This window comes from Ceratotherium simum, chromosome 16 (genome assembly GCF_057802395.1).
Source record: "Ceratotherium simum simum isolate JZ-2026a chromosome 16, ASM5780239v1, whole genome shotgun sequence".
Lineage (NCBI taxonomy): Eukaryota > Metazoa > Chordata > Mammalia > Perissodactyla > Rhinocerotidae > Ceratotherium > Ceratotherium simum.
The window spans coordinates 26567402-26588752 of NC_141915.1; the positions used below are offsets into that span (position 1 = coordinate 26567402).

General features: G+C 37.5%; 1 protein-coding gene across 2 annotated transcripts in view; it reads left to right on the forward strand.

The window, feature by feature from the left end:
• PPM1D (protein phosphatase, Mg2+/Mn2+ dependent 1D) overlaps positions 1 to 21351 on the forward strand; it is a 61395-nt gene that overhangs the window by 18645 nt on the left and 21399 nt on the right. For both annotated transcript variants that reach the window (XM_087440867.1, XM_004434816.3), the window contains exon 3: positions 6159 to 6283. In XM_087440867.1, coding sequence (XP_087296993.1) covers positions 6159 to 6283 — 125 coding nt within the window. The remainder of the gene's footprint in view (positions 1 to 6158; positions 6284 to 21351) is intronic.

Consider the following 21351-nt stretch of genomic DNA (forward strand, 5'->3'; position numbering starts at 1 on the left):
CATATATATGGGGAATTTTTAATAATATAGGAGAATGCTTATTGGTCACAAAAAAAAGCAGGGTATAAAATTATATTTGTAGTGTGATCTCAACCATGCAGAGAAATAGGAATAGAAATACACCAAATGTTAACAATTTTCTGAGTGATGATTTTTATGTATATATATATATTTAATGGTAATATTCATTTGGTTAAAAATAAGGTACTATAAAATGACGTACTGTAGACAGTCTCCCAACTACTGTCCCACAGGTTACCCAGTTCCCCTCCACCTACAAGAAACCAGTATTACTGTGTATCCTTCAATAGATATTCATACATGATCAAATATGAAGCTGTTCCATGTATGAATGTACCATCATTTATTTAACTAGTCTCCCTTTGAAGGATATTTATTACTAATTTTTTTGTTGTTATTTAAAATGAAAAATCTTACACATGCATCTTTTTGGTACAGTGCAAGTATATTTGTAGAAATTTCCCAAAAGTGAAATTGCTGGGCCAAAGAGGAGTATGTTTTGAATATTGATAAGGTTTGTATCCATGGAGGTTGTACCAGTTTATGCTTCTGTCAGCAGTGTATGTGGATGCCCTTGATAACACACTTACAGAACTTGCTGATCCTATCCAATTTTAGGTAAAAAAAAGGTATATTGGTGATGTTTTGATATGATTTTATGAGAAAGGTTGAACACCTTTTTATTTGTTTAAGAACTATTTATATTTCCTTTTCTGTGTGTTTCTGTTTATATTCTTTGTTCATTTGGTTAGGGGGAAGATTGTTAGCCTTTTTCGTATTAATGTGTAGAAGCCACTTACACATTAGAGAAATTAATCTAATGTATGTGATGTGAGTTTCAGATGGTTTCACAGTTTGTCTTCTGATTATGCACCTGGAATTTTTTTTTCCACATGGAAGTTTATTTTAATGTAGTTAAATTTATCAATCTCTTCTGTTATGACTTTTGTTTTTTGTACCGTACATACAATTCTCCCACTCTGAGGTTGTTAAAAAGTCTGCTATATTTTCTTCTAGTACAGCAGTTATGAATATTTTTCATCTTTGGAACCCTTTACAGTCTTCGAAATTGAGGACCTCAAAGAGCTTTGTGTTTATATGGGTTATATCTATTGATTTTAGGATTGAAAATGGAGACATTTTCAAATATTTGTTAATTCATTGAAAAAGAACAATATTAAACCCATTATGTGTTAACATAAAGAACTTTTTTTTGTGTGTGTGTGTGAGGAAGACTAGCCCGCTAACGTCCAATGCCAATCCTCCTCTTTTTTGCTGAGAAAGATTGGCCCTGGGCTAACATCTGTGTCCATCTTCCTCTACTTTATATGGGACGCCACCACAGCATGGCCTGACAAGCCGGGCGTCGGTGCGCGCCCAGAATCTGAACCTGCGAACCCTGGACCACCAAAGCAGAGCGCGTGCACTTAACCACTGCGCCACCAGGCAGGCCCCCATAAAGAACATTTTTTATGAAAAAATAGCTGTTTTCCAAAACAAGCATTTAGTGAGAGGATTGGTATTGTTTTATATTTTTGCAAGTCTCTTGATGTCTGGCTTAATTGGTAGCAGCTAGATCCTCATATCTGCTTCTGCGTTCAATCTGTTGTGATATGTTATTTTGGTTGCAGTATCTGAAGTAAAATCTGATCTTACATAGATATATAGTTGGAAAAGGGAGGAGTATTTCAGTAGCTTTCCCGTGTGTGAGGGATATTCTTCTTTGATACTATTCCAAAACTCAAGAAGAATTAGTTTCTTAAAGGTTAATAATAGTGTGGTATCTGAAATCATATCAATGATCTTTTCATACACATACGTTAAGAGCAATAGGTCTATCAATTAAGAGTCATTGGTTAAATGATTTTTTTATCCATGTATTTTTTTTAAATTTATTAATAGACTTTATTTTTTAGAGCAGTTTTAGGTTGACAGCAAAATTGAGCGGAAGTACAGAGAGTTGACAATATACTCCATGCACCCTCCTACTGGCACAGTCTCTCCCACTGTCAATACCCTGCACAAGAGTGGTACATTTGCTAGAGTTGGTGACCCTACGTGACACATCATTATCACCCCAAGTCCCTAGTTTACGTTATGGTTGCTCTAGATATTGTACATTCTGGGGTTTTGACAAGTGTATAATGATATGTATTTACCATAGAATAATTTCACTGACCTAAAAATCTTCTGTGCTTTCCCTATTTCTCCCTTCCTCCTGACAACCATTGGTCTTTTTATTGTCTCCATAGTTTTGCCTTTTCCAGGATGTCATATAGTTGGAATCATATAGTATGTAGCCCTCATGCATGATTTTGTAACATATGCATTGGTCATCTGTAAAATATTGGTTTGCTGAGTTATGTAGGTCATCCGAGTATTGACACATTTTATTATACAATATCATATCAAGTCATATAGCCTCTCAAAAACTCTACTGTATACACATGGTCTTAGTAGTATTATAAAAATAATTTTGACCTCACAGCCCCCCCCCCCCCTCCGAAAAGTTCTGGGAGATTCCCAGGGACTCCTGAACCGTATTTTGAGAACCACTTTTCTAGTACTTGTATGGTTTCATCTTTTACCTTTTAGTCTTCAGTCTCTCTGGAGTTTAAAATCTAAGCTGTGTGGTAGAGATAAAAGTTAATATTTTTTTCTTGATGGCTGTTAGTAGCCACTTGAACAATTATACATCTTTTCCTTACTGATTAGAAGGCTTACCAGGCTTAAAACCCTTCTTCAATGGGAAGATGACCTTGATTTTACCCTCTTCTAGCACTGTTTCTCTGGTTAAGACAATATGGAATGTCAGTTCTGTTTGTTATAAGGCAACATTGCTTATTGTAGAATGACCTTTGACTGGAACTGCATCTGGATAGGGAAGATTTTGAATGGACTGTCAATTTCTGTTGGGTAGCACAGACCTTAGCTGCCCTGTATACGTGCAGTTTGACTTGTGCAGGGACCAAGAACTCATGGGCTGTTATAAGACACTGATTGCTGTGGCATATGAATCTCCCTTGGAGGGGCTAGAAAATGGCTCCTGGATTTCTGTAAGGATCACTGCTGAAGACAACATGACTGAAGCTGCCATGGTGGCATATTGTTTCCTGTCCTGTATCCTACAAAGTTAAATGAGTCTGGTGTCATGGTATAGTCTGTCTGATCCTATGAGTGCGAAGGTCAGGCTATATCTGAGACCACTGCTGGTAGTCTTGCAAAGTGGCCTTTGCAATTATAAACTGAAATCTTGTGTATATTGGGGTCTTTTTCTGGGCTTTCTATTTTTTTATACTGCCCATGTGTCAGTGCTATATTTTTTTAAAATTGAGGCTTTATTATAATTTTTAATATTAGTAGGCCTGATCCCTTCTCATTAGTCTTTTAAAAAATATTTTTCTTGACTGTTCTTTCTTTATTTTTCTATATGAATTTTTAAATTATATTTTCTTTGATTTTAATAACTTTCTTTTAGGGTTTATGTTTTTTGTCTTATCACTTAAAATACCATTTGGATAGCTGGAGAGATGCTCTTTGCCATTTGGGAGCAAGTGTCTTTTTGCACAAATTGAGCTATTTTATTATAAATTATTTCCTTCTTTCCTCCATCTCACCCTAGGCAACTGGCCAGTGCTCTGTTTTTCCAGCCTTCTGTTGCTGCTCAGTCACCTCTCTGCATATCAGGCTGTTCCTTTGTGTATGCCTTTTAATCATACAGGACAATGTCAGAAAGTTCAATAACAGCATCTTTTATAACATCACTTGGGTTTTTTGAAAATGAATTTAAAACTTTGTTTTAACCAGTACCATTATTTTGTCTTTTGCTCCTCAGAAACACAGAGACCATAATCTCCTTGAATATTAAGTTATTAAGAGAGTTCCTAGTAGAGTAATATTGGAAGCAATTTGGGTAGCTACTGTAATTACTTAAGTATTAAGCCTTACTTTTTAGGGAGCAGCTTTAGGAAAGAGCAATAGGGCTTAAGGTGGTATGAAGGCAGAATGTTGTTGGTGTCTTGTCTCCTGTAAGTCTTAAGCTTCATAGATTTTGTGAATGGTAGATTTGGTCTTTATTCTCCTATTTGCTTTTTGAGGATCAGCACTGAAGAAAGCAAAAGATAACAAAAAGAGTGCCTTTGATATTCTAACTCTTGCTATGACTTAGAACAATGTTGCTTTCAGAATTGTGAATTAAACTGGTTTTCTCAAAAGGGATGGTAAACAAGGGAAAAAAAATGAGCAACTCTTGAATTTCTCTTCTATGTTATCGTCGACAGCGTTTTTTCTGATCATTCTGTACTTCATTCCTCCTCTGTGCGGTCCACTATAGTAGCCTCTAGCCGCATATAGCTGTTTAAATTTAAATGTAAATTAAATAAAATAAAAAATTCAATTTGTCATTTGCACTAGCCACGTTTACAATGTTCAGTAGCCACACATGGCTAGTGGCTACTGTACTGGACAGTGCAGAGTGCACATTTCCATCATTGCAGGAAATTTCATGAAACAGAGCTGCTCAAATCTGGCCTACCCTTGTCAGATGAGCTTGTTTTCTATTTTAGAAAGAAGATGGAGGCTATTCTTCTGCCCTCTTCATGTTTTTCTTGGCTCAGAGAAAGATTGGTCTTTTCTCATTTATAAGGTTTATGCCTTTATTTTGCTTATCTTAGCACTTTTATTCCGTTTGTTATCTCTGCTTTCTCTAGGATCTTCGTTCCTTTGAAGTTAGAGCAGAGATAGAAGAGCCATAGATGGAGGTTAACTGGCTGGCTGCTGCTGAGGTATAGGGTATTTTAAATTGACATTCCTTTGGAGGTGGTCACCATTATTGGTCCTCTCTTCAGCTTTCCATATCTTGAAGCCAGTTTAGTTTTAGTGTAGATGTATTCAGTGTTCATCAAATTTAGGGGGATAGAGTCATGCTACTCAGAGTCAACATAGTAAACTAGTAAGAGACTCATGTATACATCAGGATTATATAACAAGAAATAAAATAATGAGAAAACTCAATAATAAGAAAAATAACTGCCAAGAAGACCACATATTATTGTCGGCTGGCCTGCCTTAGATGGAATGAAATTTCAGGTATAATCAGAGGGTTTCTGGGTACATATGGGACCTAATGAGAAAACTTAATTAGATTATCTTTATGTCATCTGTTTTTGAGAGTGTTGAGAATCAACTTCTGTCTTATGCATATATCTGTTAGGTGGACCTAATATCAGGTAGGCTAATATTGTTTCTTGGAAATGTTCTTTGCCACTCTTCCCTCCACCTGTTATAGCCTTCCAGAGGAACATTTGTGTTCTGTTGATTTTTTTTTTTAATTCAGACAGATTATGAGTAAATTGATTTAATAGTCAGTTTCCCATTCCAGCCATACCAGGCAGAGGTTGAGAAACCATCTCTATTGTGTTTTGATTATTATTTTTTTTGCTCAAATGTTTGACCATATTTCCATGTTTTAGGCACCCTGCAGTGTACTAACTCCTCTGTGTACTAATTACAGATTTCTGTTGCTCCTCTGCTAAATTTTTAGGATGGTTTTCTTATTCTGTAACTTCAAATCTACATCTCTGCAGCTGATCTGTTTCTAAAGTCTAGTCTCATACCTCTAATTACGGAAATATCTACATACACAGATACATAGATACGTAGATATTTCTATTGAGATATTTCCTCTTAACTCTTCATATCAGAAATATTAAAACTCAAGTTCTACTGATTTCAGTACCCTCAAATCCTTTAAAAACTGTATAGCCATTCCTTTTCAATTTCTTTTATCACTATTTAATGCCTTTCCATTTATAATCTCTTCTTTCTCCCCTCAATTTTTTTAGTTATCAAGTTATCTTGTTTTTTTCCTTTGACGTAATAGCTACATTTTTCTTCCCATTACTTCCATTCCATTCTGTCTAGCCTACTTCAGTAATCTCCAAATTTTCCTTATTTTAGGCTACGCTATTTTGTCTTTCCTCTTTGAACAGGAACTTTAGTTTATGCATCTTTGTATTTGAAACAAATAAGTCATTATTTTGTGATAATATAGTCTGATTTTGTTATTTAACATATCGAGCTACCTTAGTTGTTATATTTTAATCATTTAGAGTATTTATGTGAACTCTCTTTTTTAGTGTGATGAACAAGTCTGGGGTGAATCGTGTAGTTTGGAAACGACCTCGGCTCACTCACAATGGACCTGTTAGAAGGAGCACAGTTATTGACCAGATTCCTTTTCTGGCAGTAGCAAGAGCGCTTGGTAAGTAGGACTTACATTTGGTGAAATCATACTGGATTTTCTACCATCTATGGTGGTAAAATAAAAGAGACTGAGAACTAAACCCTCATTTGAGCACATAGTGGGGGTAGAAATATGATGATGTTATATTAAATGCTTTAAAACTAATTGAGGGGAAGGTTAAAGTATGGATTTCAGTGCCAATTGCTCTTTGATCATGAATCATGTTCATTATTTTGGTAATTCCTGTTTATACTTAGGGAGGTATATGTATGCCTTGATGTTACCCTTAAAACTATTTCTAAATGTCCTTCTGTACTTCAGCCCTTCATATTTCTCTTAAGAGCCTTCAAAAGTCTTTATTTCTTTAGCTAGTGAAGTAAATTCTCCATGACAAAATAAAAATACTTATTTTCTGGTCTACCTGGTTTTGGAAGGAAGGCTAGAAGATTAAAGCTATAGGAATTTCTTACCTTGAATGTACTAATTAAGTTTTCTTTAGAAGAAAACACCAATTTTTTCCTTCTCTTCTTCTTTCCTCTAACAGACACTTGAGTACTAATTTGGTGCCAAGTACAGCGTTAGGCTTTAGAGAGAGAGTACAGATATACTCTGTCTGCTCTCATGGAGCAAGACTATGTAGTTGGGGAGACAGGCAATAAAGAAGTAAGCTTGTGAATGAAATAATAACAGATTAGGAAATATCATGAAAGAAAGAAATGGGGTCCTGTGATAAAGAATAATTTAGAAGGGAAAAACTATTTTAGATAGTATGATAGCAATGCTCCTTTTAGGAAGTGTTATTTTAGCTGAAATTTGGTGGCTGAGAAGGAGCTATTCTTGTGAAGAGCCTGTTGAAGAATATTCCAGGCATGGATCCTGAATTGGGAAAGAGCTTGGCATGTTCTAGGAATTATCAAAAGGCTGGAGTTAATGAGGAAGACATGGGCCACATCATGGCAGATATTTGCATTCTAATCTAAGTATACTGAGAAACATTGAAGGGTATCAAGCTAAAGAGTAACATCATCTGATTTGCATTTTCAAAACATCATTCTACCTACCATATTTTTCTCTCTTGTTCATCTTTGGTGATCAAATGCACATAGTCCCAATCTTCATGGAGCTTATAATCTAGTAGGGGTAATAGATAAGCAAACAAATGAGAAAATTATTCTAAAAAGTGTCATAAAGGAATTAAACAAGATGATGTGCCAGTATTTGGTGAGAGGGACAGTGGGTAGCAGGAGAGGGCTACTTTAGAGAGGATGATCAAGGACATTCTTTAAGAAGGTGACATTTGAGCAAGACCTGAAAGAGAAGAGTCCAAGGAAAATACTAGTCAAAGCAGAGCCATTGTGTTCACAAAGGCCGTTAGGCAATTAGTGGGCATAGGATTTGGGGGGTACGGGGGTGGGGGGTTATCCAGCATATATTCTCTTTTCCTGCTAAATAACATTCTGATTTCCTTTTGGGAAATTCTGTCTCCCCTAGGTGCAGTCTTAGTTTAGACATTCGTATTCAAGATCCAAAGCATATAAAAGGTCAGGCATGTGACTCTAGCTAGATCAGTCAGATTCTCTATTCCAGGATTTTGTTTTTTTTTTTTTTTTGAGGAAGATCAGCCCTCAGCTAACATCCATGCTAATCCTCCTCTTTTTGCTGAGGAAGACTGGCTCTGAGCTAACATCTATTGCCAGTCTTCCTCCATTTTTTCCCCAAAGCCCCAGCAGATAGTTGTGTGTCATAGTTGCACATCCATCTAGTTGCTGTATGTGGGATGCGGCCTCAGCATGGCCGGAGAAGCGGTGTGTCGGTGCGCGCCCGGATCCAACCCGGGCCGCCAGCAGCGGAGCGCGCGCACTTAACCACTAAGCCACGGGGCCGGCCCCGTATTCCAGGATTTTGAATTGTGAATTAAAAACAAAAAAAAACTGGTCGGAATGAATTTATGTTAGTGATACTGACCTCCTTTGGCAGTGCCCATTGATACGGTTGGGTTTTCCTGCCTGTTTGTTTGGAACTGCCATGTTTACATGCCTTGTTCTTCAGCTTCTTGTCTGTTGTGTGAGCTACTTGATTTTTTTCTGGGTTGCGTTTTTGGCCTAAGTAAATCTGAGCTGGAAATTATGGTTTGCAAACAAAGAATCCTCATGCAGGAAGGAAAGGGCTTGGTGTCTTTAAGGAACAGGAATGAAGCTGGTGTGAGAAAGAGGAGATAGAGATATAAAATGAAGATGGAGATGAGGACGCTTACCCCATTAAGAAGGGACATGCAGGCTAAGGTAAGGAGTTTGGTGAAGACGTGGGTGGTAGGCAAGAACTAAATCCTACACGACTTTGTAGACCATGATAAGGAATTTTATTTTAAATGCTTTTGGGAAGGGATTGAAGAGTAGGAGAGAAAGTATACCATAGTGGTTAAGAGATAGACTTTGGAGCCAAAATTCCTAGGTTCCAGTCCCACTGCTGTTACTTACTATGCAAACTTGGGCAAATTACTTAATATATTGTGACATGGTTTTGTCTGCTGTAAAGTGGGGCTGATAATGGTACTTACCTCATGCTGTTGTGAGTATTAGATGACTTAATATATATAAAGTGCTTAAAATAGCGCCTAGCCCATAGGAAGTGCTCTATAAATGTTAGCTGTTACTATTATTGTTGTTTATTGAAGTAGGGCAGCGACGTGATCCAGTTTGTTTTTCACGGATCATTTTGGCTACTATAATGACTAAAATTGTAGGGTAATAAATCTAGAGGCAAGGATAACATTTAGGGGCCTGTAGCAGTATTCTAGGCACTTTGCATATTTTATAGACTTTTGCAGAACTAGAAGGCTGTCTAAGTTACCTAGGTCATTCATTTATACATTCATAGTATAAGCATATGATACAATTGACCCTCCAGTTGTTAGTAAGGAAAAAGATAGGGGAAGATGATAGTGGCTATTTACATTTCAGGTAGATGGTAAATTTCAGGTTGACTACTGCTGTTTTTAACATTAATGAGCTTTGAAGAAGGGCGTCGGGGGCAAGGAATTAATAGTACTAGAGAATAAAGGGTTTTTTATGGGGAACACAACTCACTAGACTGAGGGCAAGGTCTTACTCCAGGTTCAAAAGTAAGGTGAGGGGTGGGTCCGGTGGCATAGTGGTTAAGTTCGCACGCTCCACTTCGGTGGCCTGGGGTTCACAGATTCGGATCCTGGGCGCAGACCTACACACCGCTCATCAAGCCACGCTGTGGCAGCGTCCCACATACAAAATAGAGAAAGACTGACACAGATATTAGCTCAGGGACAATCTTTCTCAAGCAAAAAGAGGAAAGATTGGCAACAGATGTTAGCTCAGGGCCAATCTTCCTCACCAAAAAAACAAAATTAAGGTGAACCTTCAGTTTGGAAAAGTAGATAGCAAGTTATTTTGTATATATGAATCGTGTGTGCAAAGCATCTCAAGTAAGCCTTGAAATCCTGAAGTAATTGTGTAAAGGAAGAGAAGGAACAAGTGAAGGACTGGCAGAAAGAGCAGGAAAACCAGCTGGTTTTTCTGTTTCAGGCATTCCTGCTGAGTTCAGAGATACCCTCTAGAGTAATTCAGACAAAAAATAATCCAACCCCTGCTTGAATATCTTCAGTAATCTTTACTTAATGTTTTAAAGTACAAACTCTTGCGTTATTGAACAACTCTGTTATTTTATTGTGAGTTAAAAAATCTGCCTTCTTGAATCTTTCAGACGTTGGCTCTAGTTTTGTGTGCTGAGATTAAAACAGGGCAGTGTACTTATTTTGCCTTTTGCATAATGACAGTTATTTACCTATTCAAAATTGGCTAGCTTGTTTCTCTTGTCTTTCCTCTAGACTAATTTCAGACCCATCGTTATTCTTGTCATATTCCTCTAGATGTTTCCTTCAACAAATGTGGTTCCAGAATTGAGGACACTGTGCAAAATGTGATCTGACCAGTTTAAAGTACAATGGAAATGTTCAGTTCCTGCTACCTGAGTGTTGTACTTCTAATAATGGAGTCCTGGAATCCCAACTGTCATTAGCTTTTAGTAATCATATCACGTTTGTTGGCTTATTAAACTCAGATCTCTAGATATTTTTCTTATGAACTACTGTCAGGTCATTTCTCTATTACATACCCTCTGTGTTGGTTTTATTGGGGTGTTGTGAGGGTGGGGAAATAGAGACTGAATAATAGCATTAGATGAGTTTCTTGCAGAATGTATTAATCTACACAAAAGATATTGATTAATAGATTGGTGTGTATTTGAAGAGAGAAAGATCTTGATTGATGTGATGCTGTGTTTTTTCCTCGGCTTGTTTCAACATTTGTTACTATAAGGAGAAGGAAATAGAGCGTATAGTCCTCGATTTTGTATATTGCACAAATGTTCAAAAGTACTTAGGCAGCAGGATATTAGTATTATTTTAAAGTGTCTTCCTACAGACTGCTTTTAATTGCAAGAGAGAAAAAATAGTGATTAGAGAGTAATCAGGCAATACCTGACTGAATGATCAAAATTACCATCATTAATGGGTAGTAGTTGGACAGTGTGTGCTTCCAGATGTGTGATATGCTGAGAGGGACACAATATCCCCTATGTAGTACTCTGGCCAAGAATGCATAACCTCAATCCAGATTAAAGGAGGCTAAAGAAAGGTTACAAGTAAATGCTATTCCTGATCCTAGGCTGGATCCTATAAAGGTTGTTATTAGGCCATCTGATAATTTGGAATATGGATGGTAGATGGTTGGTTATGTAAGAATTATATCAATAGGGGCCAGCCCGGTGGCGCAAGCCGTTAAGTGCGCGTGCTCCGCTGTGGCGGCCCCAGGGTTCGCTGGTTCGGATCCCGGGTGTGCACCAACTCACCGCTTGTCAAGCAATGCTGTGACGGCGTCCCATATAAAGTAGGGGAAGATGGGCGTGGATGTTAGCCCAGGACCAGTCTTCCTCAGCAAAAAGAGGCAGATTGGCAGATGTTAGCTCAGGGCCGATCCTCCTCACAAAAAAAAAAAAAAAAAAAAAGAATTATATCAATGTAAATTTATGAAGCTCATAACTCTGTGTGGTTATATAAGAAAGAGAATATCCATATTTGTAGAAATACAGGTTGAAGTATTTAGGGTAAAGGGCCGTGATTTAAAATATTTTATACATACACACAGAGTGTTTCTGTGTATATATAGATAGATAGAAAACAATAAAGCAAGTGGGGCAAAATGTCATCAATAGGTGAATCTGAGTAAAGAGTAAAAACGTATATGGGTGTTCTTTGTCCTGTTTTTATTTTTATAGCTTTGTACATTTAAAATGATCTCCAAATAAAATGTTTTTAAAAATAGGCTGACAGTAATAATGTGAAATTTAATAAGAAGAAATATAAAGTTCTAAGCTTAAGTTCAGAACATTATTTGGGAGACATCTGCTTTCTTCGCAACATTTCATATGAAAAAGAACTAGGGATATATTTTTTTAGTTGATTACTCATGAGCATAAGATAATCTAACAGTGTTAAGTGTAACTTAGCCATAAGAAATAATGCAGTCTTAGAATGCGATAATAGAATATCCAGAATAAGGGAACAGTTATGCCACTATGTTCTATACTTAAAAATATATCCAGAGGGCCAGCCCCGTGGTGTAGTGGTTAAGTGCGCGTGCTCTGCTGCTGGCGGCCCAGGTTCCGATCCCAGGCACGCACCGACACACCACTTGTCAGCCATGCTGTGGCAGCATCCCACATAAAGTGGAGGAAGATCGGCACAGATGTTAGCTCAGGGCCAGTCTTCCTCAGCAAAAAGAGGAGGATTGGCATGGATGTTAGCTCAGGGCCGATCTTCCTCACAAAAAAATATATATATCCAGAGAAGGGTGATCAAGTGGGAGATGGTTATAAGATCATATTATAATAGGAAGAAAATTAACAAATTGAGTATTTTTTTGTGTGCCAGGTACTATAGAAGTGCTTTACATGTTATTTCATTGTTACACTTTATAAAATGACAGGAAGGTGGGAATTGTTTCCAGTTCATCAGTTAAGAAACTGCCTTAGCAAATCTAGTAAATTGACCAAGTCCACATAGTTGGCATTTTGAGTATAGCTTTGTTCAACTTAAGAGTACAAGCTCTTTCCACTATATCATGCTGCTACTCTCCTAGACTTAAACAGGATAATTTGGCAAGATGTAGCCTGGAATAGAAATACTGAGGACAGTTATAGCTGGTTTAATGTTTGTAAAGTTCTGTCATCTAGAAGAGGAATTAGCCTGATTTAAAAAAAAAATACCTGTGGAGAGCTATAAAAAAGAGAAGCAGATTTTAGCTCAGTGAAACAAAAATCATTACAGCTGATAAAAAAATAAAAAGCATTATTTTGTGAACTGTAGTGAGCCTTTCCTTCACTAGGAGTGTTCAGGTGGCTAAATGGCTACCCATTGTGGTTAGCATGGATTTCTACATTGGCTAGGAAGCTAGAGAGTATAAGACTTTGTGAGTCTTGTATAGTTCTGAGAGTCGTGGTAATGTTAAAATTGTTGATCGTTGGGTAAGCCTTCTATCATAATCAAAAGATCTCTTTTCAGCTAGCAGTTTTCACTGGGCGTTGTTTTCGAGATTTATCCATGTTTCTAAATGTAGTTCTAATTCAATCATGAACTGTTGTATATTTAGTTTCAATAGTGTTTCTGGCTCATGGCCTCTCATATGGTTGCAATCAAGATGTCAGCTATGGCTGTGATCATCTGAAAGCTTGAATGGGGTTGGAGCACCTACTTCTAGGACGGCTTACTCACGTGGCTGTTGGCAGTGCCTTGTGCTGTGGGCCTCTCTGTAGGGCTGCTTGATGTGTTTTCATGACATGGAAGCTGGCTTCCCCAGAGCAAGTGATCCAAGACAGAGCAAGGTAATAGCCACAAATATTTATTAAATGCCTGCTATGTGCCAGGTACTGTTCTAGGTTCTGGGGTTTCCGCAGTGAACAAAAATTCCTAGACTCATGGAACTTACTTTCTGGTAGGGGGAAACAAATGATAAACTAAAATAACTAGAATGTATATTGTGTTATTTAGTGAAAAGTGCTACTAAGAAAAATAAAGCAGGGAATGTTGTGGGAGTGGTAATATAATTTTAAATGAGATAGTCAGAGGAGGTCTGAAAAGATGACATTTGAGTAAAGAGATGAGGCATTGAGACCTATGGATGTCTGGGGCAAGAGAATTTAGGCAGAAGGAACAACAAATGCAAATATCCTTATTACTTAGGTTTTTTTTTTTAACTAAGCAGCTGGAAAGGTAGAGTTGCCATTAACTGATACAGTAAAGACTGAAACATCCGTTTAAGGGGAAGTCACGAGTTCACTTTGGGGTAAGTTACCTTTGAGGTGCTTATCAGACTTGAAAATAGTGAGGTCCAGTTTTCTGGTTACAAGAATTGACTGTAGGTGAGGTCTAGGCTGGAGATATCAATTTGGGAGTCAGTGGCATAGAGATAGTGTTCAAAGGCTTGTGACTGAATGAGGTCACCAAGGGATTGAGCGTAGATAGAAAAGGGGAAAAGTACTCACTGTTAAGAGGTGGGGGTATGAATGGAGAAACAAGGCAAAACGAGACTGAGAAAGAGCTGCAAGTAAAATAGGAGGAAATTCAGGAGAGAGTGTCCTGAAAGCTAAGTGAAGAAAGTATTTCAAGAAGATAAGTATTTCGTTATATGTCAATTATAACTCAGTTAAAAAAAAAGTATTTCGAGTACTGTTGATAGTTCAGGTAAGGGGAAGACTGAGAAATGACCATTGGGTTTAGCAATTTGGAGGTCATTGGTGACCTTGACAAAGTAGCTTCTGGTGGGATACCATAATCATTATTGGAGTTGGTTCAAGAAAGAGTAAGAGGAGGAAAATTTGATAGAGGAAGTTTAGACACTCTTCCTAGGAGTTTTATAATAAGGGGAAGGAGAGAAATGGGGCTTTAGCTGGAGCGGAAAGTATAGGGTCAAAAGAGGGTTTGCTGTTGTTTTAAAAAAGGAAGAAATAGGGGCCGGCCCCATGGCTTAGTGGTTAGGTGTGCGCGCTCCGCTGCTGGTGGCCCGGGTTCGGATTCCAGGCGCGCACCGACGCACCGCTTCTCCGGCCATGCTGAGGCTGCGTCCCACATACAGCAACTAGAAGGATGTGCAGCTATGACGTACAACTATCTACTGGGGCTTTGGGGGAAAAATAAATAAATAAATAAAATTTTTTTAAAAAAAGGGGAAGAAATAATAGCAGTTGATGGGAAATATCCACTAGAACAGCGAAAACTGCATATAGGAGATAAAAGATAATTGCTGTAGTAATGTCAAACAACAGTTACTTTATTTTAACATAATTTTGTAAACAAATATATGGAAATGAGTGAATCTTGTGATATAAGAAGACTTATGTAGAGAGATGTAATTGTTTTAGTAATGAAAAATTTGTCTCTGTTGTTTCTCTTGATTTTCTATCACATATTTTCTCCTCCAAAATAATAGCTTTTTTGATTTGTCGCATTACTTTGCCAGCGCTTATTCTGGCACTTGGAAAAAAAATTTTTTTTAAAGAACTGTGGTCCTAATTTTCTTTTTCAAGTTTAACTTGTTAGATGGTGGTACTTATTGGCCTATAGTAAATTAAATGCTAGTATTTAGCACCATTCCTGTGGTTTATGGCCATTTTTCTTCCAGTTCTTTGGGCAAGAGAGGTTTCCTTATCAAAATTGGTATGATTTAGGTACTGATGATGATTGTAATTACTCGAGTACAAATGTAACAAAGGTGCCTTCTAGTGGCTGCTGATGGAATTGCATGTGAGTCTTGCAAATCATTTATTCATTGATATTTATTGACAGATATTTATTAAGTACAGTATGTGCCATGCATGTGGTCTTTGCCCTCATGGAAGCTTATGGTTTAGAGAAGAGGAGAGGCGTTCATCAAATGATCATAAAAGGAGCTGAAACATTTTAACTCTTGAGTACTTGTATATGTGCTAATGAGAACTTAAAATAGGGGTATTTTTCCTCACTGGAGCAGCCAGAGAAGTGATATTTGAGCTGAGGTCTGAAGAATTACTAGAAGTTGAGAGAGGAAGAAAGTATGTTCTAGGCAAAGGAACTGCATTGCAGATAGCTCTGTGATAGGAGGAAGCATGGTGAATAAAAGACACTCTGACAAAGGCCAGTGTAGCTGAAACAGAGATGTGGGAATAAAAGGCATAGATAAGGTGAGAAAATATTGCATTTTTGTAGGCTGTGGTTAAGAGTTGTGTTTTTGTCTTAAGAACAAGAGTAAACTGTTGCGGAGTTGGAGTGGGAAACATATAACTAGATTTGTGTGTGTGTGTGTGTGTGTGTTTAATTATGGTAAAATACATATAAAATTAACCATCTTAACCATTTTAAGTGTAAAGTTCGCGGGCCGGCTCCGTGGCTTAGCGGTTAAGTGCGCGCGCTCTGATGCTGGCGGCCCGGGTTCAGATCCCGGGCGCGCCCCAAGGCACCACTTCTCCGTCCAGCGCGAGGCCGAGTCCCACATACAGCAACTAGAAGGATGTGAACCTATGACATACAACTATCTGCTGGGACTTTGGGGGGAAAAAAATGAATAAATAAAATCTTTAAAAAAAAAAAGTGTAAAGTTCAGTGGTATTAAGTACATTTACATTGTTTTGCAGCCATCACCACCATCCGTCTTAAATTTGTGTTTTAAAGAGATGATTTTGGTTCAGTTTTGAGAATGGATTAGGTGAGGCAAAAGTTGCTAGAAAGCTCTCCATGGGAAGCCACCCACAGAGTGGGGGGGGTGGTGCTGAAATTCACTGAGGTAAGGACTACTGGGTGTTCTGCGCACTGCTGGCTGCCGTGTACCACAGGAGCAAGCAAGGCCTCTTTTCTCCTCTGGTGTCCCTCCAGTGCCCCTATTGAAGACAAAAGGGAAATGGCCATTGAGCAGGAAACCAACCACATCTGCCACAATGTCCAAGGCCCCTCCCTTCAGTATGTACAGGAATGACATTCTGTGATCCTATTTTGGTGTACCAACATTAAGCCAATAATAAAAACTCTTAGTTCAAGGTCCAGTTCCCATCCTTACTCATTTGATCTCAGGTAAAGCCATGTAGATTCCCTGAACTGGTAAATTAAGGGAACTGGCTATGTCATATGTTCCTAAATCTGGCTATGAATACAAATTGTCTGGCAAGTTTGTTAAAAATTCAAAATCTATGGACTTTTACTGGCAAATTTAAAGCAACTTGAGCATCAAAACAATAATAACAGGAATAAATTATAACACATTGAGGAAAAAAAGAATCTATAAATCCATACTGGTACTAAAAAGATAAAGAGGTAGAGAAAGGAATGGAAAGCTCTTCTTTAGAAAAGACAACTAATAAATGTAGTTAGAATGTTGTAATTCTGTCATCAGTTTATAGCCATTATAGTACCAATTGATTTGTGCAAGCGTCAACAGTGGATGCTAAAATATGGCATATTTTGGTGGAGAACAGGATATTTCACACAATCTCAAACTCACCCTACAGATTACTTAATAATTACAAAAAGAGAAAGGACCCTTTCCAGGTCTGGTAGATAGCACTTTAACCAAATCATCAAGCTTGGCATTGCCAATAATGAGACAGACACTTTGTGCCTCCTAATGTAGTAAACTGAGAAGAATACAACTTCAGCAATGTGGTGTTCTGGCCAAAAGAAGTTTAACCTGAACACAAACCTTTATTTCTAACATGAGAGCATGAGGAAACAATCAGACAAATACAAATTAAGAGTCACTCTGCAAAATAACTAGCTTGGGCTCTTCATAATTGTCAATGTCATAAATGACAAAAAACGAACCAAAAAACCCAGAGAACTGTTCTGGGTTAAAAACAATGAAAAAATATGACAATTTGGGGCTGGCCTGGTGGCGTGGTGGTTAAGTGTGCGCGCTCCGCTGCGGTGGCCTGGGATTTGGATCCCGGGCACATACCGATGCACCGCTTGTCAAGCCATGCTGTGGCAGCGTCCCATATAAAGTAGAAGAAGATGGGCATGGGTGTTAGCCCAGGGCCAATCTTCCTCATCAAAAATGAGGAGGATTGGCATCGGATGTTAGCTCAGGGCTGATTTTCCTCACAAAAAGAAAAACAATGATAATTAAATGCAGTGAATGATCCTTGAGTGGTCCTGGATATTAAAAAAGCATTATTGGGACAACTGGGGAAATTTGAACATGGAATTTATATTACACAATACTGGATAAATATGAAATTTCCTGAGTGTGGTTATATAGAAGAACATCTTTATGCTTAAGAGATAAATGCTGAATTATTAATATTTACAGGTGAAGTGTCTTGATGTCTATAACCTAATCTCAGATGGCTCAGCAAATAAATAAAACCATCTCATGAGGCAGGCCCAGTGGTGTAGTAGTTACTTTTGCACGCTCTGCTTCAGCAGCCTGGGGTTCGCAGGTTTGGATCCTGGGTGCAGACCTACACACCGCTCATTGTGGTGGCGTCCCATATACAAAATGAAGGAAGATTGGCACAGATGTTAGCTCAGGGACAGTCTTCCTCAAGCAAAAAGAGGAGGATTGGCGACACGTGTTAGCTCAGGGCCAATCTTCCTCATACACACGCACAAATAATAATTAAATAAATAAAACCATCTCTATCCAGTAATGGCAACACTGTTTATATAGAAAATCTCAAAGAAGCTCCAAAACAGCTACTAAAATTAGTAAGTGAATTCAGTAAGGTCACAAGATCCAAATTTTAGCATATACTGCCAATCATATTTTTATGTACTAAAAATGAATAATTCAAAATGGAAATTTAATTTAAGTATCATTTACAACTGCACCAAAAACATGAATACTTAGGTATAATTGTAATACAATATGTTTGAGATTTGTATGCTCAAAAGTGTAAAACACTGATGAAAGAAATCAAAGAAGACCTAATGTTCTTGGATTGGGAGAATCCCAATAACAATAACAATCTTGTTATTGTTAACATGGCATTTCTTTCCAAACTGATCTATAGATTCAGTGCAATCTCAATCAAAACCCAGAGTTTTAGAAATTCAGGTTAGGAGAAATAAGCCCTTCTTCTGGAAGGAAATGTATTGAGGTTTAGTGAGAATGAAAGAAATAGAAATTGGGAAGATATTAGGGACTAGTGATTTAGGATTTGTCACTAAAAGAGTAATTCTTACAATTACCAGCTTACCTCGAGAGAATGATTTCGCCAAAGGAGTGTACATATGTGCTTGACGTAGACATAAGAGCAATAGTTGTTCCCCCCCAGTGGAAAACTGGGAAGGAAGGGAGATTTTTTACTGTATATCTTTTTTGTATCTTTTGGTTTTTGTACCACGTCAATGTATTACCTATTCAAATAAACAAATAACTTATTTAAAAATATTTTCAAATTTATATAGATATTCTTTTTTTTTTTTTTCCCCTCCCCAAAGCCCCAGTACGTGGTTGTATATGCTGGTTGTAAGTCGTAGTTCTTCTATGTGAGCCACCACTACAGCATGGCAACTGACAGACAGGTGGTGTGGCTCCGCAACGAGGAAGCAAACCCAGGCCACTGATGCGGTGAATGCCAAACTTGAACCACTTGGCCATCAGGGCTGGCTCCAAATTTATATAGATATTAATGTTAGTTTATATGTGAGAAATTGTGACCCTTCTTCAAGGCCATGTAATCTGTGTTAGATTGAAAATTGTAGTTTCTTTTTTTACCTAGATTTTGAGTTTAGATATACTAGGGATTCTGCTTTCTATAAATTTATGTTCTTACTTGGAGTGTCAATATTAATCCCCAAAATGGGAAAAAAATGCTTTTGAAAGCTTTTAAAATCACTTAACGAATTGTGTAATTGCTACCTTAATATTTATCTTAACTATTTCCTTGTTCATTTTTTTTTTTGATGAATGTGATATATTTTTTTTATTGATGTTTAATAGTTTTTAACATTGTGAAATTTTGGGTTATAAATTTTTGTTTGTCCATCACCATATATATGTCTCCCTTCACCCCTTGTGCCCACCCCCCACCCCCATTGCCCCTGGTAACCACAATACAGTTTTCTCTGTCCATGTGTTGGTTTATATTCCACATATGAGTGAGATCATACAGTGTTTGTCTTTCTCTTTCTGGCTTACTTCACTTAACATAATACCCTCCAGGCCCATCCATGTTGTTGCAAATGGGACGATTTTGTTGTTTTTTATGGCTGAGTAGTATTCCATTGTATATATATATACACCACATTTTCTTGATCCAGTCGTCAGTCGAGGGACACTTAGGTTGCTTCCACTTCTTGGCTATAGTGAATAATGCTGCAATGAACATAGGGGTGCATAAGTCTCTTTGGATTGTTGATTTCAGGTTCGTTGGATAGATTCCCAGTAGTGTGATGGCTGGATCATAGGGCATCTCTATTTTTAGTTCTTTGAGAAATCTCCATACTCCTTGTTCATTTTTGTAATTTCATCAATCAGGGAGCTTTGTTTGGCTGGTATAAAGAAGTAAATTTGTCTTTTTAAGCCGACTTGGATTATGATTAGCTTTTGGTGGTCGATGTGTGTTCTCTTTTGCCACATTGAGGATGAATTGCCCCTTTCAAGGGGCAGATTTAGTGATGAATTTTGCTATTTTAGAGTGGAGTAATTGATTTGAATTATTCTTTCCTTGGACTCTGACCGTATTTGAATTAACCAGTATTTCTGATGGGTGGTAATGGGGAAGTTTAAATAAGGAAGGGAAAGGACAAAAGAGCTTCCTCATGTTGTTTAGCGAAAAGCCAGACCTGCTGAAAAGGGGCAAAAAATATTTGCCCTCTTGTCTGAAAGCTTTTAAAACTTTATTTTATGTTTATTTTTTTCCCCCAAAGCCCCAGTAGACAGTTGTATGTCATAGTTGCACATCCTTCTAGCTGCTGTATGTGGGACGCGGCCTCAGCATGGCCGGAGAAGTGGTGCGTCGGTGTGCACCCGGGATCCGAATCCGGGCCGCCAGTAGCGGAGCACGCGCACTTAACCGCTAAGCCATGGGGCCGGCCCGGAAAGCTTTTAATTTAGCCCTTTCCCCAAAGTACATCACAACAAACAAGAGAGGTAGAAATTAATGTTTTCTCCTTTCTGTCTTCTTCCCCAGTTTTTGGGAGCAAAAAAAGAGTTTATATTGTTCCACTTACTTTGTCTTATGTATCACAGAAGAATGGATGGTTTCAATTTTTTTTTTCTATTTCAGTTTTATTGATCTTTTTGATGGCCTGAGTCAACTAAAAGTTCTGTTGAACATTTTGAGATATATATCTAGTAGATCTAAAAGGCGGAAGTTTAGGCGTTGTTTTATGTGGAGCTAATTAAGGAGGAGGATAAGTATGTAAGAACTTTCTTTTTCTGGCTCTTTGAAAGGGTGAACTATTGATCTCCAAAGACTGGTCAGATGATAGATTAAGAGCATAAAAATACTTATTTTTTTATCTCTAGAATTTTCTTCCAGGTGACTGACACTCATTCTGTAAGTTTTGATGTAGGTAATTTCTTGACCTAGGGGTTAACAGGTTTTCAGATAGCCACTAAGACTCCCATTTGTAGAGCAAGTTCTCTCCCATTTTATCTTTTCTTTGCAATTACCTTGGTTAATCTTGGCTCTTGGCTCTTCCCTGTGCATTTTAGAATCAGCTTGTCAAATTCTACAAAAATCTTTTTGGGATTTTGATTGGAATTACATTGACTTTATAGGTTATTTTTGGAAGAATTAACATCTTTAAAATATTGTCTTCCTATCTATGAATATAGTTTATTTCTCTATTTATTTAGATAGTCTTTTTAATGTTTTGGAATCTAATTGTATAATCTTCTCCGTAAAAGACTTGCACACCTTTTGTTAAATTTATTTCTAAGCACCTTACATTTGGTTCACTGTTGTAAATGGAATTGTTTAAAATTTTAATTTTCTATCTCTTGCTGTTTATATAGAAATATAGTTGACTTATATATGGAGTTTGTATTTATCAACTTTACTAAATGTTCCTATTCTGATAA